The sequence below is a fragment of the Mustela erminea genome, chromosome 8 (assembly GCF_009829155.1).
Source record: "Mustela erminea isolate mMusErm1 chromosome 8, mMusErm1.Pri, whole genome shotgun sequence".
Taxonomy (NCBI): Eukaryota; Metazoa; Chordata; class Mammalia; order Carnivora; family Mustelidae; genus Mustela; species Mustela erminea.
The window spans coordinates 12542423-12568093 of NC_045621.1; the positions used below are offsets into that span (position 1 = coordinate 12542423).

The window sequence follows — 25671 nt, forward strand, 5'->3', positions numbered from 1 at the left end:
TGAGCCAGCTAGGTGCCCCTCTGGAAGTTTTTCTGTTATTTGTTAACAGTCTTGAATGAGAATAAAGGGAGAAAAAAACTGGGGACTAATCTCTAGTTCTTTGTATTCTGTAAAATTTGGACATTACATTTCGTTTCAAGAAGGCAGGCAGAGGCTGGCATTCCCTAAAATAGAAACAAATCTAAGTATTTCCAAAGACTTAAAGGAAGCCTCCAAAGATATTAATAGAGAGGAAAATGGTGCTAAAAACAAACTACAGATTCCGATAAATTTCGTTTAAGCACAAAAATTTTATTCTGAATAAATCATTTTATACAGCAATTACTGGAAAAAATGTTCATTACTTCAGCAATTTACTTAAATCAAATTATCCAAGCAAAATAAACAGCAATACAAAAATGTAAGAATTTTACAAAAGCTATACAAAATAACTTATTATTTAAAAATTGGACTGATACAGTCTATAAAATCTCTTCAAGAGAACTATAGATCTATGTAGCTTTTTTTAGGGGGTAAAAGAAAGGATGCTTTAAGGCTTCTTTGAGAGTAATCCTTTTAGCTGGATCATATTCCAACATTTTCTCAATGAGGTCAAAGAGCAGCTCATGTTCAGCATCCTGAGAGAGCATAAATTCCTGAAAGGAAAAGAAATAGTCAATAGTCGAAAATTTTCAACTACCATTTATCACAACTTACTTCTCTACCATAAAAAGGAAGGGAAACTCAAGCTTTTAATCGTTTAATGGCCCAGACTCACCTTCAGAGGTTTACAGCGCCTTGAGACATATCTGCCGGCAGAACTGTGTTCGTCCCAGTCTAATCGATCATGATGGAAATATTTACGTTTCCTAAAAGTCAATATCCATTGATGTTTATAATGCTGACAATGAAAACTTAAAACATATAGTGAAAACAACTGGTTTCATCAATTATTATGCTTTTATAGATCAAAGACTAACACTTCACTAGAGACTTGAAAACAGCCTAGCTACTGGCTTCCCAACAAAGGAATGTTTTAAGTGAAAAAGCATTAGTCTGACTTTTTATAAAGTTCTACAGAAGACCAAGCGGTACAAAGGATGGCACCTACTCTTAAATAAAAACATACCTGGTTTTCTGAATCATATGTTTTGGTAAAGGTCCAAGAATCCTTTCCATCATTGCCAAATGCTCCTTACTATCATGTGTCTAAAACAATAAACAAAACTTGTTAAGCACATTGTGTACTTTGTTCTCATTTAACAGAGCTGCTAGATTTCTAGTCCATAGAAATCAAAAGGGAAGGTAATTACTAAAAAAGGCAAATTTTTAGCAAGTTACAGCTGATGATAAATACTAAGAGCCAAAGAACAAGCTCACCAGTGATTCTCTCCAAATGAACAGGATAACTGTTACAGTATACTTGAAAAAATTTTTAAGTAAAATGATAAATTATGAAGGAAATACAAATACCCAATAGCACGTTACAGAAACTTTATTCCTTTATACTTAACAATTAGTCTATAATTATGGGAAAAACTGCCTAAATGTGTATACTTTGCTTTATAATGTTCACTCACATAAACACCTTTTTTTTAAAAAGCACTTTTTTTGAGCAAAGCCACTGAAACCGATCACTTACTGGAAATACTGTAAACCCAAGGTAGTATTCAATAAGAATACAACCTATACTCCAGACATCACATGGCTGGGACCATCCTAAAGCTGCAAAGCAAAAGCAAACTGTTAGGAAAAAAAGCTTTATTTCTTGAAGACACTGAAAAACAAACATGAGCTTAATATCTTTAATGTGTATTTTTTTTTTTTTTTTTTTAGATTTTATTCGACAGAGATCACAAGTAGGCAGAGAGAGAGGAGGAAGCAGGCTCCCTGCCGAGCAGGGAACCCCATGTGGGGCTCTATCCCAGGACCCCAAGATCATGACCCGAGCCGAAGGCAGAGGCTTAACCCACTGAGCCACCCAGGTGCCCCTAATGTGTGTGTGTGTTTTTTTTAATTTTATTTGAGAGAGAGCACACGTGCGCGTCCTTCTGCACACATGAGCTGGGGCAGGGTGAAGGCAGAGGGACAAGCATACTCCCTGCCAAGGGTGGAGCCCCCCGCCAAAGTCCCAGGAACTCGAGATCATGACCTGCACTGCAGTCAGATGGTGCTGACTGAGCCACCCAGGCACCACCTACCCATATTGTGTTTTAAGTTATTAATCTCTTAAAGGGAAAAAAAGATTTTAGAAAATCCCCACAAAGAGTAAGAGCAGAACTACAAAAGGATATATACACATTCCTAAAGCACAATTAAGCAACTTACCCAAAATAACTTCAGGTGCCCTATAATGCCTTGTAGATACCAATGTACTGTGATGTTCATCATCGTAAGTTGCGCTTCCAAAGTCTACAACTTTAATATCTGGATTTATTAAGGTACGTTCATCACGTTTCTGAAATCACAAATAATGGGATAAGGAGGCATAATATTAAGAAGGCATATGATATTAATTAATTTCAAACAATGAAAGTGACATACTGAAGACTTACTATTTTGGGATTATATGCCTCTGTGTAGTCAGACTGCACAAATAAGATGTTTTCAGGCTTTAAGTCTGTGTGAGTCAACTTGTTACTGTGTAGAACTGAGAAAGAAACAGAAAGTTGTCATCTGAAAATCAAAAACCTAATCAAACTCAAAAGTCCTACAACAAAAACCTCTCTGATGCTTTTCCTACATGTCCAAAGTTTTCAACATTCAAGAGGCTACTAGAAAACTATCTACTACCCTCAAAGTTAGTCTACCAGCAGCTAACCACTCAAATGTGAAGAAGTTATTTTTATTCATGAAGCCAAGATTGCCTGTTTCTAATGATGGCTTTTAACTTTTTAAAACTGTGTGAATTATTTTTTGGTGGGGAAAACATAAAATCTTTCCAAAAATAAAAAAGATTACATAAAGTCTTAAAATCTTTTTATTTTTTTAGCCATTATTTGGAAAGCAGATCTGTAAATAAGAAAGATTATCATAGCCGGTGCTACATACAGAAATGTCTACAGTCAAAAATTTGAATCTAGACTTCACCACAGAGACCATCAGAGCAGGTATCAGAACCACAGGAGCAAGAAGTAGAAGCAGCAATTATAAACCAAACTAAACTACTCTTCTACAGGACAATATTTTACTACATGATGGACAATATACTACTTACTGAATGAAAGCAAAACTGACCAACAGCTAGTCATCAACATCTTTCTCATACCTACTCTTAAGTCAGGCTTATGTTAGATCCTATCTTTTTCTTAAAAGATCCAAATCAGTCTGGCATTAAGTTAGTCTCAATAACTTCAAGTTTCTTGAAGACATGCCAAGTACTTACAATTCACTGACTTGCATATCTGATATGCCATCTTCCTGATATGATCCAGACGAAATGGCAGAAAACCATTTTCCTTAATGAAGTCATACGTACTAAGTCCTAGTAGTTCAAATACAATGCAAATGTGACCATGATGCTCAAACCACTCCAACATCTGGACACAGCGGCTATAAATACATGAAAAATAACTGAGTACACCTTCTCATAATTCAAATCTATCTGAGAGGATCTTCTGAGTTCTACTTTGATACTTACAATGTACTACTGGGGTCTGTTGTATTCAAGTGTTCCAGAACTTGTATTTCTGAGCGAGCAGCTTCACAGTATCTATCCACATTTTTAACTATTTTTACTGCCACATGTCTACCTCCTCTGTTAGAGAAAGTTGAAAAAAAAAATGTTAAAAATTATATCCTCTTCCACTTTCCTATTACTCTTTTCAAACTTTAACTACTTCTACTTTGACCCACTATATTTGTTTTCTTGAATTTATGGTCTAGCATTCAGTTTTATCTGATTATACCAAAGTATTCTAACAAAATTAACCCAGTTTTATAGGACTATAGCAACTCACTATAAGCAACAATAATTATCTTTATTTTTTTCTAAGACTTTTCTTGTTGGAGAGAGTGAGCGAGCAAGCATAGGCAGGGGTAAGAGCAGGTACAGGGAGGAGCAAACTCCCCGCCCAGCAAGGAGCCCGATGTGGGACTCCATCCCAGGACCCTGGCATCACAACCAGAGCTGAGGGTAGACACTTAACCAGCTGAGCCATCCAGGCATCCCAAGAATGATCTTTAAGTATATGGTGGAATCAGTTGGTACAAATACATGTTGAATGACACAATTTTTTTCATCAAACCACCACTCATATGAATTCTTTTTTTGGTCCTTCAACTAAACTATGTATTAATAGCTATAATGTAACAAGATTATTGGGGTATCACCACTCAACTCATAATCCAATTAAAACTCAATACACATATGTAAAACAGTTTCTTCTTTAGTACTTGTCACTGACAAATATTTTATCAAATTCTTTTTTTTGGAAGGTTTTTTTAAATTTGAGAGACAGACAGTGAGAGAGGGAACACAAGCGGGGGAAGCGGGAGAGGGAGAAGCAGGCTTCCTGTGGAGGAGAGAACCCAATGCAGGGCTTGATCCCAGGACACTGGTTATCATGACCCGAGCCGAAGGCAGATGCCCAACCACTGAGCCACCCGGGGGCCCCATTTTATCAAATTCTTCATTTTGGGGGCGCCTGGGTGGCTCAGTGGGTTAAAGCCTCTGCCTTCAGCTCGGGTCATGATCCCAGGGTTCTGGGATCGAGCCCCGCGTCGGGCTCTCTGCTCCGCAGGGAACCTGCTTTCTCCCCTCTCTCTCTCTCTGCCTGCCTCTCTGCCTACTTGTGATTTCTCTCTCTCTCTGTCAAATGAATAAAATCTTTAAAAAAAAAAAATTCCTCATTTTGTCTAGGTTACCAGAAAAGTTATGGAAGGGGCCATATGATACCAATTTAAGAGTTCTCAACCATGGCTGTGTCATCAATCATAGTATTTTCTAAGAATACAGTGTCCTACTACCCTGAAGAATGTGTCAATATGCCCTGGGTGAGCCCAGTTCCAAACACCCAAGAAACCAAGGCTGTGGGAAGTTCTGATTTAGATTAATGACTAGGGGAAGGAGGGAGGCCACAAGAACTGTCACAACTGTGCCCAGTGGGACAACAAAATATTTTCTAAAATAATAAAATCTGGGGTACATGGGTGACTCAGTTGTTGGGTGTCTGCTTTTGGCTTGGGTCATGATCCTGAGGGTCCTGGGATCGAGCCCCACATCAAGCTCCTTGCTGGGTGGGAAGCCTGTTTCTCCCTCTCTCACTTCCCCTGCTTGTGGTAGGACAAATAAATTCTTAAAATAAATAAATAAATAAATAAATAAAAAATATTTATCTGAGAGCACACAGAAGAGGGGGAGGTGGGGAGAGGAAAAGGGAGGAGCATATTCCCTGTGAATAGGGAGCCCAACACAGGGTCTGATTATAGGACCCTCAGTTCCTGAGCTGAGCCAAAGGAGATGCTTAACAAACTGAACCACCCAAGTACCCCTATCAGGCTGGAACCTTTTACTGGGAGTTTCCTAGATCAAAGCAAAAAAACCAAGTGAAAGGTTATGGTCAGACAATATACTAAAGCTAAAAAAATTCTCTCACATTGGTGACAGCTCCAAATGCAATCTCAGGGTAGGAAACTTACGCTTTATGATCAATGCACTCCACGACTTTTCCAAAAGCTCCTTCTCCTAAAGTATCAACAATTTCATCTAAAAGAGAGAAATAAATCTCAGTTATATCAAGAAGTGGAACAGTTTACTTATCATAATAAATGCTATCAATGCAGATTATTCTAGTTGATGCTACAAATTTCCTTATCACTAGACATTTTATTGGTCAACACTGTCAAAAAACATTTATAACTATTTTTAGTTCTAAATTCATTCTTAAGCTCATTTTATTAACTTGATTTACTATTTTGGAAGTTCTGCTTAACAAATATTAAATTTCTAAAGAAAGAAAGAAACACAATCCCCCCCCACCAAAAGAAATGAAGAACAAACAAACAAAAAAACAGAGAAAGAAAAGATTTCCAAATCCCTGAAATCTTTATATATAGATTATGTTATCTGAAAAGTTAATAAGTGTTGAAAAATATTCTATACATCTTGCACTTAGTACGTCTCCACTCTGACAGATCAGGTGACCCTCCTCATCATCCTCTACACTCCTGGTTCTTTTCCTTCGGTGACTCTTCTGGAAACGTCAAGTGGGCGGCACCAAGATCATCCAGCCAATCAATATACCCGAGTGAATTCAGGGCAGAATACGAAATTCATTCAGCGGGGAGATATTCAGGCATTCAGATACACGCCAGGCCACAAACGGTTGGCAGGAGCAATTTCAAATTCAGTCCCCAGAAATTCACAGGGCACATAGTTTATGTTAACAGGAGAAAAACATGGCAAGGAACAGATTTTCAGATAAGATACTCAAAGTGGCAAGGCAACAAAACATAATACAATTGTTTTTCTTAAAAAAAAAAAAAAATGCTTAATTGTAGCATTCACTGAAACATAATTTTAAGTTTCTAGTGTTCTAATTTAATGTTGTTAAACTGCAGGATGAAATATTTACTTGGTCAAAGTAGACTGTGGCCAAATTAAGATTTCCTAACTAATCTAAGAAAACAAATACTGAAACAGTAAATAAAATTAAAGTCCTAATTTTGGGGAGAAAAAAAAAAGATCTGGCATATAAGAGTAACACTATGTCACTTAAAATGTCATCTGAACTAATATTCAAATTAACCCATAACCCATAATGTTCAATCTGTTAAGTGATTTGCTTAGTGAAAAAATTAGAGCATGCTTTATTAGAAAAAGACATGCCTAAACCCTCCACCATACAAAAATAAAATGCTTATTCTAACTTTTGTGACGAGACTTCAATTTATCAAAACAAATCATTTCCTGAAATACCATAAAAATAAACTAATCACCTCCACTGATTTACTGGAATGACAATTAGTTGCCAATAATAATAAAATCTATGGCTATATAACTTAATATGTACTGTATTTCAGGAATTTCCTATTTAATGCACAAACATAAAAAATCCAAGTTAAACTGAGATGACTTTTTTTAAACAGAACTTTCTCAAATGATCAAACACAAATTCAAGTATTCCTGTTCCACCTGAGAAATAAAATTTACAGAATGTTTTAAAAGAGCTCATACCCCATGTGAACGATGGCGTGAAGTACTGTGGTGAATCCTGTGTTTGCTTTTATAACTACTTCTTCCACTTCTCCCAGAAGACTTGCTACTATGGTTCTGATATCTGCTTTCATGGTCTCTATGACGATGTCCAGGTTCACATCCTTGACTGTAGTCATTTCTGTATTCATCAATGTAGCGTCGACTATGATAATCTTTCTCATTTATGGATCTGCTTTCCAAATAATGGCTAAAAAAACAAAAAAGATTTTAAGACTTTATGCTTTCCCCACCAAAAAAATCCACACAATTTTACAAACATTACAAGCCCTCATTGGAAACAGAAAGAAATGTGATTCATCATTACTTACGTGATACTGTAATTTTAATCAGGAAAATACACCCCAACTTTTACTGAGATACAGCTGACGTAGAGCATTGCAGTGAAATGTATTTTTATACTGAGACACTTTAAATACCATCCTTACCTATCAGATGTTTTAGAATGATTATATTTGCAGCGCTTGTTCTCTCGGGCACTGCTATGTGATCTCTTCTTTCTTTTATGACTGCTGCTGCTTCTCCATTTTCCACAGTCCCAATCCTTTTCATCCCAATCAGGACAGTAAGTTCTCTTTGAGTGTCTCATCTACATAAAAGACACATTTTTCCAGTTAAGTTGTATCCCACCAACACCAAGCAGTTTAATAAAACTCTTCTTTGCAAATTCACTCTAGCTTTGACTTTTTATTTTTTTTTTTTAAAGATTTTATTTATTTTATTTATTTGTCAGAGAGAGAGAGAATGAGAGCGAACACAGGCAGACAGAGTGGCAGGCAGGGTCAGAGGGAGAAGCAGGCTCCCTGCCAAGCAAGGAGCCCGATGTGGGACTCGATCCCAGGACGCTGGGATCATGACCTGAGCTGAAGGCAGCTGCTTAACCAACTGAGCCACCCAGGCGTCCCATGACTTTTTAAATTGTTCTTTTTTTTTTTTTAAGATTTTATTTTATTTTTAAATTTTATTTTATTTGACAGAGATCACAAGTGGGCAGAGAGGCAGGCAGAGAGAGCGGGTAGAGGGACGCAGGCTCTGTACTGGGCAGAGAGCCCCCCCATGGGGCTCCATCCCAGGACTCTGAGACCATGACCCGAGCTGAAGGCAGAGGCTTAACCCACTGAGCCACCCAGGAGCCCCTAAAGATTTTATTTTTCAATAATCTCCACACCCAGTGTGGGGCCAGAACTCATAACCTGGAGCTCAAGAATCTCTACTAACTCAGTCAGACAGCTGCCTCTCAACTGTTCTTTTAGGGGCTCCTGGGTGGCTCAGTGGGTTAAGTCTCCGTTTTTGGTCTGGTCATTATCCCAGGGTCCTGGGACCAAGCCCCGTGTCCCACATCGGGCTCTCTGCTCAGCAGAGAGCCTGCTTCCTCCTCTCTCTGTCTACTTGAGATCTCTATCAAACAAAATCATTTTAAAAATCTGTTCTTTTAAATCGAAGTTCGTAAGTCATTGGCGGGGGGTGGAGGTGAGGCGAGTGGCTAAGTCGGTTAAGCGTCTGCCTCGGGCTCAGGTCAGGATCAGTCGATAAAGCCTCCGCCTTCGGCTCCGGTTAAGATCTCAGGGTCCTGGAATCCAGCCCGGCAGCGGGCTCTCCGCTCAGCAGGGAGCCTGCTTCCCCGCCCCCTCTTTGCCTACGCGTGATCTGTCAAGTAAATAAATAAATCTTAAAACCTCCCCTTTCCGGTCAGCAACATAAACATACTGTAGGTCCACATGTGTGGACTACAGGTCCCCGTTTAAATGTTCACCGGAAACCAGCCTCCGACTCAAACGCACCGTAAACGCCCTCTGCGACAGAACTCCTCACGAGGGATTCCGTAAGGCCGATAACGCGATCAAGCTGCCACGTAAGTCAGCCGTGGCATCAGGAAACCACGAAATACCATCTTTTGAGGTACCCAGCACACTACGTAACAAAACCTAGCTTTTCTAAAAGCAATCTTACATAATCAAGGGGAGGGAAGCACCTCCCTTCCAGTAATGTTTCGAACAAAAATCCCTGATTACTGTTAAAAAAACATTTTATGGAACTGACTTTTCATCAATACCGTTCTTACTAGTCCTAACTGCCGAGTCTCCGCCACGTCTCGCACTAACTCTGCATCAAAGCGCTCCAATCGTTCGCTAGGGGTCTGGGGGTAAAGGGGCGCAAAAATGCCAACGCTCCTTCCAACACACCCTACCATCTCGGCTTCTCCCGGTTTCTGGATCTGGTGTTCGCCAGCGCCACCGCGGGCAAAGGCACTAGCGATTTTCACTCAATCTTTCAAGACCGGAACAACGTTAAGGGATACCTCCTCTATCAGGTCAGTGTGTCCTCTCCATTTGCTACAAACACCGTTCCTTCCCGGAGCGTGACACGCACCTTCCAGGACCCAAGTCAACACCACCCACCGCAGGAAGCTTCGCCTCCTCCGCCCCGCCGCCATCTTACAGCTCCGCTGAGGTGGCCGAGGCCGTCGCCAACAAAATGGCGCCTAGGGGCGCTCGGCCCGGCCCTCCCAGCCCAGCACTCCCTCCCTCCCCCCCTCGCCAGTGTCCAGGGCGTCGCGGTTCAAGGAGAAACTCGCGGCAACAGGCTCTGCAGCGCGCGGAAGACGAGCGAGCCGCCTTCCTGCTCGGGGGTGAGAGGACAAAAAGGGGTCGTCGTGCCGGGGATTACAGGCAGCGAACAAGCGAGGAGAGTGGGCACCACCAGGCGCTTCCGAGGCACAGAAAAAGGGCCCTGACTGCCCAGCCCGCTTCCTTCTGCGTCTTACCGTCCAGGCCAAAGAGTCCAAGCCGAAGGAGACAAAGCTTGCAACGCGAAAACGGGAAAAGCCCAACTGACGACGACGGGCTCCAACAACAAAATGGAGCTGACAGCCGCTGCGTCGGGACTCGACTCGAAAACAAGGGTGACGCGGCGAACGCGTCCCGCCGCAGGGCGGGGCGGGGCGGGGGGTGGGGCGGCGCCTGCACCCAGAGATGGAAGGAGACAGCGGTGGCCGCCGTGTGCGCAGGCGCCGCGTCGGAAGCCCGAAGACTGAAGGCGGAGGTGGGGAGTCGTGTCGGCCATGTTGGGGGCCGTCTAGGTCCGAGGGAACAATGTGAGTACTGGAGAGTCGAGTCTCGAACGCGCTCATTAAAAGTGGTGTCTGGGAACGATGGGTGCAAGAGAAAGTGAGGGACCGTGATACTAAATAGTCTGTGCACTGATTGCAGCCACCGAACAATCCTTTAAAAAAACACGATCTCCGTCCTGTCGCTCTAAATTAGTAATTGTATTTCGACTTTGCTAAGCCTCTGAGACCTATTTAAACTAGTTGAGTCTTTAGTGGTTGGGACTCACACACACTGAAATTGGGTTGCAAGGGTTTTTCTCGAGGAAATGCGCAGGCAAGAGCTTGGAAACGGGAAGTGAGGACCCTTCATAGTTAAACATTTTGGCATTGAGCCAGTCCTCTCCACTGTCAAGGCCAGATGAACTCTAAATCGGTAAATGGCAGGTCGTGAAGAAAGGGTATCAGGAAACAGCCTCTGAACAACAAAATCATCAAATTGCATATTAATAGACCAGAGTAATCGCCAGTCCTGACCCCGCGCCCTTCCTCCATTTTGTTTCTTGTTTACTCATCCCAAACTTAGTGGAAAACGTATAAAATTAAATATTACAACTAAGCATAAGTTTATTGTTCACACTTGCTCGGGAGAGCAGCAAAAGTAGCCAGCCCTACACAGATGCACAATTATTGGGTAAAAACTGATGAGGAATACGAATTTCCAAATTTCTATGGTAGTCTGCATTTCATAAGACCCTTCTCTTTATGGTTTTAAAACCATTAATACTTATAAAACCACTAATACTTAAATCTTTATATTGGGGTCAGGGTCCCCAAATAGGAGATAAATATTTCACAGAGGGAGAAATTCATCACAATAACTTGTGAAATTCAGGTTGTATTTAGCACTTCTGAATGTTAAGCAAACCTAGGGAATCTCCATCTTTGAAAGATAATAGGTATTCATAGTTACAGAGCTAGTTACTGTGCTAAGCACTGTACATACGTTCTCAAGTCTAACAATCTAGGAGATGGGCATCAACTATATTCTGTTACAGGTAATATTTGCAGTGAAGGACTACAGAGCAATTTGGAAATCCCCACAGTAAGATTACAGGGGTGAAAGACAGTGAACTTGGAAAAAGTCTGGTATATACTTCCAAAATTAGTTTCTGAAATGGTTTTAAATTTAGCAAACCCTTACACCCAAACAATTACTAACTTGGTATTTTCATTTATGAGATTATTTTCTGTGTTCTTTAGTGCATGTTATCGGTTGTTTTGGGGTGGCACTATGTCCCTCCAGTTCATGTTTAAGTCTTAACTGCCGCTCCCCCGCCCCAAGACAGTGAGTTATTTGTAGATGCCGCCTTTACAGACCTACCTAAGGTTAAAATGAGGTCAGTAGGGTGGGTCCTAATCCTGTCTGACTGATCTTTCTTTTTAAAGAGATTAGGACGGGGACACTCACTGATTGTGTGAAGATAGAAAATGGTCTTCTGTCAGCCAAAGCGGGACCTTAGAGTTAATCTGCTCACACCTTGATTTTTTTTAATTTCTAGTCTGTTTAACAGAGAATTTTAAGTTACCCAGTTTCTGGTACTTCGTTATCACAATCCTAACAAACATAGTGCAGAGATTTAAAAATGGTAATTTGGAGGAAACTTGCAACTTTATTCCCTAATTAGTGAAGTTGAACATTTTCCCCTTTTTTTATTACTTGCGCATTCATATCTCATTGCTCTTTTGGAATATACAGCTCTCATTCGTCCTTGAAGTTTTTGGTTTTTGTTTTTTTAAAGATTTTATGTATGTATTTGACACACAGAGAGAGGGAACACAAGCAAGGGGGAGTGAGATAAGAAGCAGGCTTCTTGCTGAGCAGGGATCCCAACGAGGGGCTCAATCCCAGGACCCTGGGGTCATGACCTGAGCCAAAGGCAAAGACAAACACCTAACAATTCAGCCACCCAGACACTCCAGTTCTTGAAGTTTTTTAATTGCAATCAAATTTTCGATTTTTATGTAGTTAAACTTGTTCTGTCAAGTTTATCTTTGTCATGTTTGTAAACTGAAATTCTTTCCTTTTCAGAGGTGTTTTTTCCTTTTTTTTTTAAAGACATCTGCAATTTTGGGTAGAAATTGCATGTGGGGTAAAATTCTTTTGCTACTTTTCTTCATATAATTTACTGATTATCCTAACACAATTTATGAAATAACTTTTCTTTTTAAGGATTTCAGATACTGCTTTTAAAAATTTATTTTATTTTATTTTATTTTTTTTATTAACTTGAGAGTGAGGGAGAAGTAGGCTCTGCTGAGCTAGCCCAATGTGGGGCTCTGCAGAGCTCTACCCCAGGATCCTAAGATCCTGATTTGAGGTGAAGGCAGACGCTTAACCAACTGAGCCACCCAGACACCCATGATTTTATTTTAAATAGTCTTTACACCCAATTTGGGGCTTGAAACCACAAACCTGAAGTCAGGAAACCACAAACCTCCACCAGCTGAGCCAGTTAGGTGCACCTGATTGTAATTTGCTTTTAAAAATTTATTTTATCATTTATTCTAGATTTGCTTTAGAGTTAATATAGTTTATTATTAACCATATTTATTAAGTTTATTAGTCTATTATATATTATTATATAATATATAATTAGAGTTTGAGTTCCCATCCTTACCTTTATAGTTGGTATGAACCGAATTGAAAAGAACCATTCGTTTTCATTTAAATTCACTAGTGAAACAGTAACTAATCTATCCAGTTTGCTAAACTGATTAAAAGTTGAGTCCTATGTATTAAAATTTATCTATTTGTGTATCTGTTAGCTTCCTAGAGTGCGCTCCCTTGGAACAAGCAGTGTCCTATGCACCTTCACATACAAGTCTGGAAAAAACTCAATAAGTTACTTACTTGTTTTAGTCTTTTCTTTTCTTTTTCTTTTTTTAAGAAAGATTTTAAGAGAGATCAAGAGAACACAAGCAGACTATCCACTGAGAAGGAAGCCTATTGCAGGAGCCGATCCCAGGACTCTGGGGATCATGATGAGCTGAATGAAGGCAGACTCATAACAGACTGAGTCACCCAGGCACCTCTAGTTTTTGTTTTTTGAACAAAAAGATGAGAATACATATCTTTAGAAATACCCAACATAGCTTAGATATTGCTAAATGGATTTGGAAACTGCCAAGTTTAACCAAGGTATAAATGGTAACTATTCAATTCACCAAAGGCCTACAGAAAGAGCTCTCCTGGGGTGCGTGGGTGACTTGGTCGGTTAAGCATCTGCCTTAAGCGCCGGTCATGATCCCAGGGACCTAGGGTCGAGCTCCACATAGGGGCTCCCTGTTTGGCAGAGAGCCTGCCTCGCAGTCTCCCTCTGCTTCTCTCCCTGCTTGTACTTTCTCGCTCTGTCAAATAAATAAATAAAACCTTAAAAAAAAGAGAGAGAGAAAAAAAGAAAGCTCTTTTCAAAGAGCTCCAAAGCAAGAACTAACAGGATTTAGGTATCCTAATGGATAGGTACAGGAACATTTTTAGAGTAGTGAAGGAACTATCAAGATATCTATTTTTTTTTTAAAGATTTTATTTATTTATTTGACAGAGAGAGATCACAAGTAGGCAGAGAGGCAGGCAGAGAGAGAGAGGAGAAAGCAGGCTCCCCGCTGAGCGGAGAGCCCGATGTGGGACTCGATCCCAGGACCCTGAGATCATGACCTGAGCCGAAGGCAGCGGCTTAACCCACTGAGCCACCCAGGCGCCCCAAGATATCTATTGATTGCATTATCCCTTAAGCTCATCAAGCTCCCTTTGCAATGAAACAATGATTATCTGGCAACTTCTGATATTCTAAATCAAAGATTAGCAAATTTTCTATATTTTTTTAAGATTTTATTTATTTATTTGACAGAGAGAGAGAGAAAGAGATATCAACTAGGCAGAGAGGCAGACAGAGAGAGAGGAGGGAGCAGGCTCCCCGCTGAGCAGAGAGCCTGGTTGGTGCAGGGCTTGATCCCAGGATTCTGGGATCATGACCTGAGCTGAAGGCAGAGGCTTTAACCCACTGAGCCACCCAGGCACCCCTAGCAAATTTTCTTAAATGGCAAGATAATAAGTATTTTTTAGGCTTGTAGGCCTTTTATTCTCTGTCACAACCAATCTATACTGCTGCTGTAGCACAAAGCAGTCAGAAAACACCTAAGATGGGAATGGTTGAGATCCATGAAGACTATTTGCTGAAACAGGTGGCCAGCCTGAGGGCAGTAGTTTGCTAACCTCTAGTCCAAAAGGGAAGCCTTATTACTCTTCTTTTTAAAGAGAATTTGGTTGATCAACAATATTCTAGTCTTAGTCTTAGTAGTACATACTGTCAGTTAATACATGGAACAAAATATCAGTCACTCAATTGCCCATGTGATTTGTGTGAACCAGTCAACTCAGTGTGAATGGACAGAAGATAGTGTTATGGATTTTGATCTCAAGATGTCTCCTAACAGGCCCAAGGTGGGCAGCCAGACTATCCCTCTGTCGATCTTTCTAGCTATAACTAAACAGACATTGTAAGAATGAGCTCTAAAAAACCCAAAACCCACCATTTACTAGCACTTAAAAAAACAGAAGCAGAGTTTAGAATAAAAATTGAAGGAGTGCCAGTCAGTACCAAAACATCTTGACAATCAGTAAAAGCCTCTTAAGAGAGGGGTGCCTGGGTGGCTCAGTGGGTTAAGCCTCTGGCTTCGGCTCAGGTCATGATCCCAGAGTCCTGGGATCGAGCCCCACGTCGGGGGGGGTCTCTGCTCAGCGGGGAGCCTGCCTCCTCCCTCTCTGCCTACTTGTGGTCTCAGTCTGTCAAACAAATAAATAAAATCTTTAAAAAAAATTAAAAAAACGCCTCTTAAGAGAAATGACAAAAAAAAAACAAAAAACCTAGTGCCATTCAGTTGGAAAGGAAAGTATCAGTTATATGTCAAAACAAATTCTGGCCCAAAAGGGGCTTTAATATTAAAGTCTAGAAATCTAGAGGCGTGAGGGTGGCTTAGTGGGTTAAAGCCTCTGCCTTCGGCTCAGGTCATGATCTCAGGGTCCTAGGATCAAGCCCAACATTGGGCTCTCTGCTCAGTGGGGAGCCTGCTCCCTTCTACCTCTGCCTGCCTCTCTGCCTACTTGTGATTTTTGTCAAATAAATAAATAAAATCTTAAAAACAAAGTCTAGAAATTTAAATGATTAAATTAAAAGGCTGACTCAAAATGTGAAGGCTTTAGGGGTACCTGGCTGGCTCAGTAGGTGGAGTCTGCAATTCTTGATCTTAGAGTTATGAGTTCAAGCCCCGTATTAGGCATAGAGCTCATTTTAAAAAAAACCAAAGTGAGGATGTTAGTATAATTGGCACATTAGTTGAGTAAAAGGTATAGATGGTAATTAAGAGGATATTGCAAGCTAACATCCAAACTGTAGTTAAGAAAGAAAATATTTAGATCAGCCATCTGCAGAAATGATACAAACCAAGAAATACTGGGCATCAGTTTTAGGAATACTATTGAGATGATTGAAGCAGACTGAAGAATACTTTTTTTTTTTTAAAAGATTTTATTTCACAGAGAGGGAATACAAGCAGGGGGAGTGGGAGAGGGAGAAGCAGGCTTCCTGCTGAGCAGGGAGCCCAATGTGGGGGCTCGATCCCAGGACTTTGGGATCATGACCTGAGCTGAAGGTAGATGCTTAACCACTGAGCCACCCAAGTACCCTGAAGAATATAGTTCTTGATGAGATCAATAGTATAGCTTGATAAATGAGGACTGATTAGGTGAGAGCCCTATGGTGGAAAGGTCAGGAGAGCAGCTTCCATTTACTCACTACAGAACATTTATCACATGCCAGAAGCTTTACACACATTGTTTGAGTCAATCCTCATGAGTCTTATGAGGGGAGGAGTCTTCAGGGATGAGAAAACTTGGAAGATGTTAACCTGTCTAGTAGGAGGTAGAGCTGTGATTCAAACACAGTCCAGGACTCTACAGCTGGTGCTCTTAACCATCTAAATGCATTTTTCAAATGGATCACCTGTAGAATTCTATCCTGCAATACTGTAAATGATAAGGTTTCAAAAATGTTCCATGGGCAAATGAGTTGGGAAATTGAGTGCTCAAACTGTACTGGAGGACTTCTCTGAGCCTTTATTGTAAATCTAAAGACTAGAGAAAATAGCAAAATGGACTGGCTGGCTTTTCTAGGTCATCTCTATCTTGCCCTTACTCTAACTGCACAAAGTGAATAATTAATGGAAAAGACTACTTCCAGGATGTGGACAAGATATGGCAGGAATATGTAATCAGAGTGCTCAAAAATGCTGTTTATATATGAATGTTTATGTGTAACAAAAAATTACAAGTAGAAGAGTTTTTTAAAAAATTGAACTTAAATACATTAGATAATAGTTATAGTAAAAAATATGCTGTAATAATGGAAATGAAAGCTGTTTGGGCCCTCATGGTACCACCAACTCCTAGAAGATCTTAGCTATAAACAGGCAGGCAGATGATGTAATCTTTCTACATAATTAAAACTGGGTAAACACAATACGTGTGTTCCTTGAATAGTCGGCCAAGTATTTTTCCAGATCTATTATAGCTATTGTGCAAATGGATTGGCATGTATTGTTATGTCCTTAATGTGTACATCGTTAAGAGGTCGATAGGTCTTCTCATTTACTGGTAACTTCTCCAGTTCATCCAGAGTCTCCAGACCATCTATCACCCTGAAAGAGAAACAATATAAATGGATGAAAATTTCCTTAGACTGAAATACAATATCCAAATACCTATTACAGTTTCCTGAAAGGACCATGCTCATAGTTCTTTGAATTCCCTAGTTCAGTGGACAATAAAAAATACTGATTTTCTGTCATGGATATGAGTCAAAATTCAGAAACAAAAATTCATTTTTATGCCTTTAGACAACAGCAATGGGTAGGAATACTACCATCAAAGTACTCGCACAGCACCGCTACAAATGGATCTAATACAAACCAGTCATAAGATTTTCTTTGGTATCGGAAAGCCCAGAGAAAGTAGGGAAGGATGACACCAAAATACTCACTTTCCAAATACTGTATATTTCATGTCCAAATGTGGCTGCTTGCCATAAGTGATGAAGAACTGAGATCCATTGGTGTTTGGGCCATTATTAGCCATAGATACAACACCTCTAACATTGTGCTGTAAAAATAGGTCAAAATATTTACCTGTGTTTTAATATAAATATTCCAAATATAGGACTGAAACAAGACCTGTACTTTTTAAGGGACCAAGAAAACATTTAATCAGCTTCTATTAAGGCTAATGCCAATGTTCACTTTTTGTATTATCTATATTTCTAAAACTTGTATGTAAATTGGTCATGTATCAAATCACATGCCCCAGTTAATTTCATTTTCACTTTGGAGGAGTACAGCCACAAACATTTTTCACAATACCAAGGTATAACAGAAATCCTTACATTTATATTAAGGAACATGCTGGCATGGAATGATCAGGCAGACAACAAAACCAAAATCCCCATAATCTCTTCACATATACACTGGACTCTGGCTAGTTTCTGTATCTGTAAAACAAGGGAGGGTGGTTGGACTAGTTCAGGGGTTTATTCATAACTCAAGTGCCTGCATGAGTCAGCAGGTAATAAATTAATTGGACAGAATGTACACATTGGGGAGTGATGGGAGTCTGGCAAAAGGAATGGTGTTATCTCTTGTCTGATAGCGCTAAACATTTTTTTTAAGCCAATGGCCATTGAGAATATATCTTGGGTCTTCTACCCAAGGGCAGTCAGTTCATGACCCAGGACTGAATGATCTAAGGGAAGGTTTCCTACAGCTCTAATTTCATGATAATATTTGTTAAACAAGTAACTATTAAAGAATTAAAAGGACTCTACTGATAAGATGGAACACATGACAGAACTGTGTTATAAGGAGGTGCTACCAATAAATAATGATTACTCTCTCCTTAGCTATTTATCAGGAAACACTAGTGAGACAAGCAACAGAAATACAGCTACATCAAGATACTAATGCTTTGATGGACATCAGGGAGGGCATGTGATGTAATGAGCGCTGGGTATTATATGTAAGACTGATGAATCACAGGCCTGTACCTCTGAAACCAGTACTACGTTGTATGTTAATCAACTGAATTTTAAAAATGTGAAAAAAAGATCTTAATCCTTCATTGTCTTCCTAGAAGGTGACTCCCAAATGTTACATTTGATACATACACAAGAGTGTAATGTACTCCTTAGAACTTAATACTCATTAATCTATTTCTAAGATTTAAGAATCCAGCTTACCCAACTGTTGCATATGCCTGTATACTCCTTATCTGTCACCTCAACCTCTCGGAGAACCATTATTCTACTATCTTTAAATATGCCTAAACAATATATTTTTTTCTTTTGCTTGTTTTTGAGCTAAGATAGTATCATGCTATTTTAATTTTTTAAATTTAAATTAAAAAAATTTTTAAAAAACAGGCATGCATTAGTTTATTAAAACAAAACAAAACAAAACCAACAAACGTTCCGTGGGGCACCTGACGAGCTCAGCTGATGGAACATGCAACTCTTGATTTTGGGGTTGTAAGTTTGAGCCCCACGCTGGATGTAGAGATTACTTAAAAATATTTTTTTTTCTTTTTTATACGAAATTAAAAAGAAAATGTTCTTTAGAAAGTTTGAAAAATCAAGAAAATGTGAAAGAAAAATGTGAAAAGAAAAACAAAAACAGGACACGTGGGTGGCTCAGTTGGTTAAGCAGCTGCCTTTGGCTCAGGTCATGATCCCAGCGTCCTGGGATCGAGTTCCACATCGGGCTCCTTGCTCGGCAGGGAGCCTGCTTCTCCCTCTGCCGCCACTCTGCCTGCCTGTGTGCTCGCTTGCTCTCTCTGATAAATAAATAAATTTAAAAAAGAAAAAAAAAGAAAAACAAAAACAGGAAGGAAAATAAAAATCTCTAATTTCACCATGCTATGCCCTTCCCTTTAACCTAGTGAGACATTTAGCCCTGTTGATACGTTACTGATTAAACATTTCAGGTTGGATCCGAAGATAAGCTCCCTTAATATTAAGATACATGGGATTGTGAGATTCCAAAATACATTTATATATTCTAAAATATATTTAAGGCAAGAAATTTTTCTTGCCATTTTCTCCCTGACATTTATCAAGTATACTTAAACTACAAAAAAAGTTTGTTTGTATACTAATGACATTAACAACATATGTACTAGAAGTTTTCAAGTGTAAACAAGGCATGAGAAAATAGATTTTGAAGCACTAGAGATATACCTTAAGATATTCACTATATTCATCCTCAAATTTCTTGCCCCAGATACTGTTACCTCCTCTTCCGGTACCTATATTACAAGACAAATCAAAATAAGTATCTAATTAAAAAAACCAAAGTATCGGTGCGCCTGGGTGGGCCAAGTGGGTTAAAGCCTCTGCCTTCAGCTCAGGTCATAATATCCTGGTCCTGGGATGGAGCCCGGGATTGAGCCCCGAATCGGCTCTCTGCTCAGCAGGGAGCCTGCTTCCTCCTCTCTCTGCCTGTCTCTCTGCCTACTTGTGATCTCTGTCAAATAAATAAATAAAATACTTAAAAAGAAAAAACAAAAACCAAAGTATCTAGTTAAAAGTTGAAAAAGTTGATTTTCTTTTCTTCCTTTGTTCTTTTTTTTTAAAGATTTCATTTATTGGAGAGAGAGAGAGGCAGAGATAGAGAGGGCGGGAGCAGGGAGGAAAGGCAGAAGCAGGCTGGCCACTGAGCAGGGAGCCTTATGCCAGTACTCAATTCCAGGACTCCAGGATCATAAACTGAGTTGAAGGCAGTCACTTAACCAACTGAGCCACCCAAGTGCCTGAAAAGGTTCAGTTTCTAAAACATATGGGCTATTTTATAACTATTTATTTATTTTTAAGAAGATTTTAATTTATTCATTTGACAGCGACACAGTGAGAGAGGGAACACAAGCAGAGGGAGTGGGAGAGGGAAAAGCAGGCTTCCCACTTAGCAGGGAGCCCTATGTGGGGCTCCATCCCAGGACTCTAGGATCATGACCTGAGCCAAAGGCAGACACTTAACGAATGAGCCACCCAGGTGCCCCTGTTTATTTATTTTTAAAGATTTTATTTATTTGTGTGAAAGAGAAAAAGAGTGCACAGCTGGGGAAGAGGCAGAGGGAGAGGGTGAAGCAGGCTCCCTGCTGAGCAGGGAGCCCAACATGGGGTTTGATCCCAGGACTCTGAAATCATGATCCCAACCAAAGGCAGATGCTTAACCAACTGAGCTACCCAGGCACCCCAATAACTCTTTAATTATAAATAACATTTGGGGTGGCTGGGTTGTTCAGTTGGTTAAGCATCTGCCTTCGGCTTTAGTCATGATCCCAGGGTCCTGGGATCGAGTCCCACATGGGGCTCCCTGCTCAGCGGGAGTCTGCCTTCCCCTCCCACCCCCGTTGTAACCCCCCCCCCCCCATGCTTGCGCAGGCAGTCTCTCTCTCAAAAATAAATTTAAAAAAAAGATAAAATTATATATGTCCCCTCTTCTCAAAATTTCACTTCACAGACCAGAAAAATAAAGTATCTCTACAAAGAAAGAAATCCTTTCACTGTCAATAGTGTTCATATTTTAAGATGTTATTTATTTATTTTGAAGAGAGAGAGTGTAACGAGCAGGAGGGGTAGCGGGAAAGGAAGACAGAACTGAAGCAGACTCTGCACCTAGCACAGAGTCTGATGCAAGTCTTGATCTCACTCCTCCAAGATCACGACCCAAGCCGAGACCAAGAGTCCAGTGCTCACCCCACTGAGCCACACAAGCACCCCTGTCCTACTTTAATGTAAAGCTAGATGCCAGCAGCTTCTACTTAAAAAATTTCTTGCTATGGTAAGGTAGCCGGGTTATAAAAACTCTATGTGCTTAAATCTTTGGTTTTATTTTATAAAAATTAAATAAATTTTATTTATTAAAAAAACTTGTCTTTATATAATTCTCTAAGTAGGCTCCAAGTCCAGCGGGGCTTGAACTTACAACCCTGAGATCAAAACCTGGATCAAAATCAAGAGTCAGATACTTAACCTCTTTGAGCCATCCAGACAACCCCCTCCAAATATTTTTAATTTGAGCATAGTTTATATACAATGTTACATTATATATTTTTTTATTCTTTGTCTACTCTCTTCTTCATACTATATACCCAATTCTCTAGATACTGATGGAGAAACTTACCTGTCGGATCTCCTGTTTGAACCATGAAACCCTTGATATTTCTATGAAATATACAGCCATTGTAGTAATTACTGGCACAAAGAGCCAAAAAATTCTGAAAAGAGTAAAAATAATGATTGGGAAATGATGTAACAGAAACACATTTAAAGCAATGAGCAAACTATTTTATTTACTAAAAATACCATTAACAATGCATTTATGTTTTTAGGAATTACTTTGGATCTCACTTTTCTGCCTAAAACACTTTAATGGCTTCCTTTTGTTCTTGGAATAGAATACACAATCCTACCTCTACATCTCATGTGTTAATAATTTCTTTCTATTACTATGTTAACCCCACTATCATTCTGAAAATTCATCTGAAAGGGGTCGGCTTACCCACCTAAGCCCTTTGTACTTCTATCTCTATACCTGGAATATTCTTTTTATGTCTTTCCATGGAAATGCCTTCATTACCTTCTGCACTAAGTTTAAGTATCACTTTCCTGGCTAGGCCTGCCCTCAACTTCTTTTAAATAATTCCTTTCCATTAGTCTCCATTTCAGTGCTTTGTTTCCTACAACGCATTATCATGATCTGGAATCATTTTTCTAGAATGACTCTCCCGCCCCCCAACTTATTTTCTCAGAGTATTAGCTCTGTAAGGGCAAGGAATATCTCTTGTTCATTACTGTATTCCTTGACCCTGGCAAGATAGTCTTTCATAAATAATTGCTGAATGAATATAGAGAGAGAGCTAACTTTTTCCTTCCTTGTCATTTAAATAATTAAAATAATGTAAGAAACAGTTCTCTTACCTAATATCCTAATAAAATGAGCAGAAAAAGATACCCACCAGTCTACAGTTAAAGAAAAATTATCAATCCTTTCTTTGCTCCACCTTTAACATCAAAAGTAAGTAGAAACTGGGGCACCTGGGTGGCCTTCAGCTCGGGTCATTATCTCAGGGTCCTGGGATCAAGCCCTGCATTGCCGGGGTAGGGGTGGGGGTGTGTCTGCTCAGCGGGGAGCCTGCTTCCCTCTCTCTTTCTGCCTGCCTCTCTGCCTACTTGTGATATCTCTCTCTGTTAAATAAAATCTTTTAAAAAAAAGAAAAAAAAAGTAAGTAGAAATTAAGTGAGAAATTATGCCGCCTAGTTTTTCCTGACACTGGTTTTATATACAAGTGTTCATTGTTTTTTAGGTTAATTTCAAAATGGTTATCCTGCTGCATTAACTCATTAACTTACAGGTACATAATGGTACTCACCTCACAAGTTTTGGGTGTCCTCTCACAGAAAACTTCTATTTTAATATCACCTACATCTGTATGCAGTGTCACTGACTAAAAACAAGAAAAATAAAAAATGAGATTTCTTCATGACTTTATGCATTGTATTTATTTCCCAAACTAGGATAAAGATGACAATCTGAATGAAAACACAAAAAACAACATTTCAGAGATGAACTGTCCTCATAGCTGAGAGTAAGCTGTACTTCTTCAAAACTTATTTCAACAGTAGAAAAAAAAAAAACCCAGAAGATGAATATGTTAATGTAAAATGGTATCTACCCTAAAATTTGATAGTAAATACTGTAATGGAAATACTTAAGTGTGAATTTTTCATCAATAAAAATGAAAACAATGGTCATGTTAGTAATACTGATTTAAATGGCAACACACCAACATCATTTATATTGAAAAATAGTAAGAAAATGACTTTTCAAAACAGGTTCCACCATTTTCCTTATGTACTTTAATTCTGAGTGACAGTGTTAAAAACAATTCCTTTCTTCACTAAAGACAACAGTCTTCTGTGTTTCTAGATCCTAAGTGTACAGAGGTAACCATATTATCCTTGCTTGCTTTTTGTTTATCTGCTGTCCCAGTAACTTGCACATCCCTTTGGTTGCTACATTGTGGGGTGGGGGGTTACTCTGAGGCTTCCTTTTTCATTTCTCTTCTCCCAAGAGTTTCTCGCAGTCAGAAAGTATGGTCAGGTTGATAGAGGGCAGGAATGTGTGAGCCGGGGGTAGGGTGGGAGGGAGACAGAGCATTATTCTCATTGCCTGTCTTCTATGGCAAGCTCTGGGTGCTACCTTAGATCCAGAACAAAAGGATTCAGTTAAAATTATCACACCTGGGTATACTCTGCAGCTCCCTCTTTCCATGTATATGCTGTAATCAGTCTTTTTCTGTAAAAAGTAAATTCTGTGCATTTTAAGTGAAAACGCTGAAGAATTTAAAAGTAATTTTGCTTCTGGTTTTGTTTAGAGCGGTCATCTGCTGTGTGCTTCTGTCTTACCATTCATGTCTTGCCATTAAAGTCCACGCAGTTTTATTTCCCTTGACTGAATTTCTAAAAATTATTTATAATGAAAGACATTATGAATTGCACAAAACTGGGAACGCCTGGGTGGCTCAGTAGATTAAGCGTCAGCCTTGGTGTCGGGTCATGATCCTGTGGTCCTGGGACTGAGTCCCACATTGAGCTCCTTGCTCAGCGGGGAGAACCTGCTTCTCCCTCTGCCTGCTCTGCCTGCCTCTCCCCCTATTGTGCTCGCTCTCTCTCTGACAAATAAAATCTTAAAAAAAAAAAATTTGTACAAAGCTTACCATTTTTCTTCTTGATGGTTTCAGGAAGTACTACTGCTGAATTTCTCAGTCTTACCAAGAGAAGTTGGAAAACGTGTCTCTATTCCTGAAAGACAAAACTATGTTTATTTTCCTCTCAACTCACACATGCTCATTTTTACTGCATATTTAAAAGAAAACGTCTCGAATAGCACCCCCAAGTAATAAAAATCTGACTATGGAAACGATGAGAACCTTCCCGACTCAAGCCCCTCAATCTCTCACTTACTCTTATTCAAAAGCCTCCCTGCAACTCCTGCAAGTCAGGTGCATTTCCGCCTTGGGGTCTAGACACCAAGTGTTCTCCCTTTGGAGCACTTAAACTCGGACGTCTGGACAGTTACATCCCTCACGTCCAAGTCTCTGCTCAAAAGTCAGGTCTCACTGGCCTGATAACTCTATTTAAAACTGCCTTCACTCTAGGACCTGCCCAATTATCTTCTCCTATCGTGAGATGCCTAAATTATAACCATTACCGCTATTTCTGCTTCTGTACCTTCGCTTGCTAACCCATGAGGAGATGGAAAAATACCAGCAGACTCTCTATGGACACCCTGGAACCACACATCCCCCGCCCAGAATTGAACCTGACAGAACGGCTGCCCCCGGACCCCCCACCTGGCTCTGGGCCGAGAGATAACAACCATCTGGCGCCCTGCGGCTTGACAGGAAGACCCCGGTCAATCCTGATGTGACACACACCCTGGCGGTGCCAACTCAGCAGTTTGAAGAATGACAGCCCTTTGACCTAACCAATAATCTGTTCCCAGCCTTTTCCCGCTCTGTAGCGCGCCAGTCATATTATAGAGTTCCTTTTTTATTTTCCCGCAGTATGTGGTGATTTGTTACAAGATACTATGATGTATGCTAAGTCCTTGCCTCCCCAAAATGTATAAAAGGTGTTGTGATCCCGAGCTCGGGACCTCTAAGCATCACTGGCAACGAGTGCGCGGAGGTCCCGGTTCGAACCTGTAATAAACGACCCTTGCTGTTTGGCTTTGACTCTGGCCTCTGGTGGTCGTCTTTGGGGGGTCTCGGAATTTGGGCACAACAATACCACTCACCAATAATGCGCTATATAGTTTTCTAAACGCGTCTGTTCCAACACCACCCTCCCCGCCGGGTGTGCTCACTTGAAGCAGCCCAAGAATCAAAACAAAGAGCTTAGCAAGAATCTCGGTAAGTGGATGAAAGACTGAGTGATGTTACTTACCACTTCAGCTAGCACAGCTGTTGCTGAAACAACAACAACAAAATCCCCTTGTATATACCCACGTTTCGGAGTTAAGAGACTTCGGCTACCGGAAGTCAAGCGGGGGACCCATTAGAGAGTACGCCCCTCACCTCCTCGCCTCGTTTTACCTCCTCATTCCTTCCTCCCTATTTCAAACCAGAATGACTACAGCTAGGAAGACAATGTAATTTATCCTCACCTGGTACCTTTTGACAGCGAAAGAGAGCTCTTTTAATAAATGTACCAGGACACGAAACGTAAGCCGGAACCATTCCGCGCAACCTCTAGCAGTGCCT

General features: G+C 40.1%; 2 protein-coding genes across 2 annotated transcripts; both read right to left on the reverse strand.

Annotated features, from left to right (window-relative positions):
* Positions 1-270: 270 nt before the first annotated feature.
* Positions 271-10108, reverse strand: CLK1 (CDC like kinase 1). Its single transcript, XM_032354375.1, has 13 exons — positions 9960-10108; positions 7624-7784; positions 7157-7385; positions 6083-6173; positions 5620-5686; positions 3620-3736; positions 3365-3531; positions 2535-2629; positions 2308-2437; positions 1622-1704; positions 1109-1188; positions 758-848; positions 271-635 (listed from the first exon to the last, which is right to left on the reverse strand). Exons 2-13 carry the CDS (start codon positions 7782-7784, stop codon positions 492-494), a joined length of 1455 nt encoding a protein of 484 aa, XP_032210266.1. The 5' UTR covers positions 9960-10108; the 3' UTR covers positions 271-491.
* Positions 10109-16435: 6327 nt separating this feature from the next.
* PPIL3 (peptidylprolyl isomerase like 3) lies at positions 16436-25669 on the reverse strand. The gene is made up of 7 exons (XM_032354380.1): positions 25355-25669; positions 24124-24208; positions 22777-22851; positions 21528-21621; positions 19583-19650; positions 17339-17457; positions 16436-16997 (listed from the first exon to the last, which is right to left on the reverse strand). The coding sequence occupies exons 2-7, from the start codon at positions 24124-24126 to the stop codon at positions 16871-16873; spliced, it is 486 nt and encodes a 161-aa protein (XP_032210271.1). The 5' UTR covers positions 24127-24208; positions 25355-25669; the 3' UTR covers positions 16436-16870.
* Between the last annotated feature and the right edge of the window lie 2 nt (positions 25670-25671).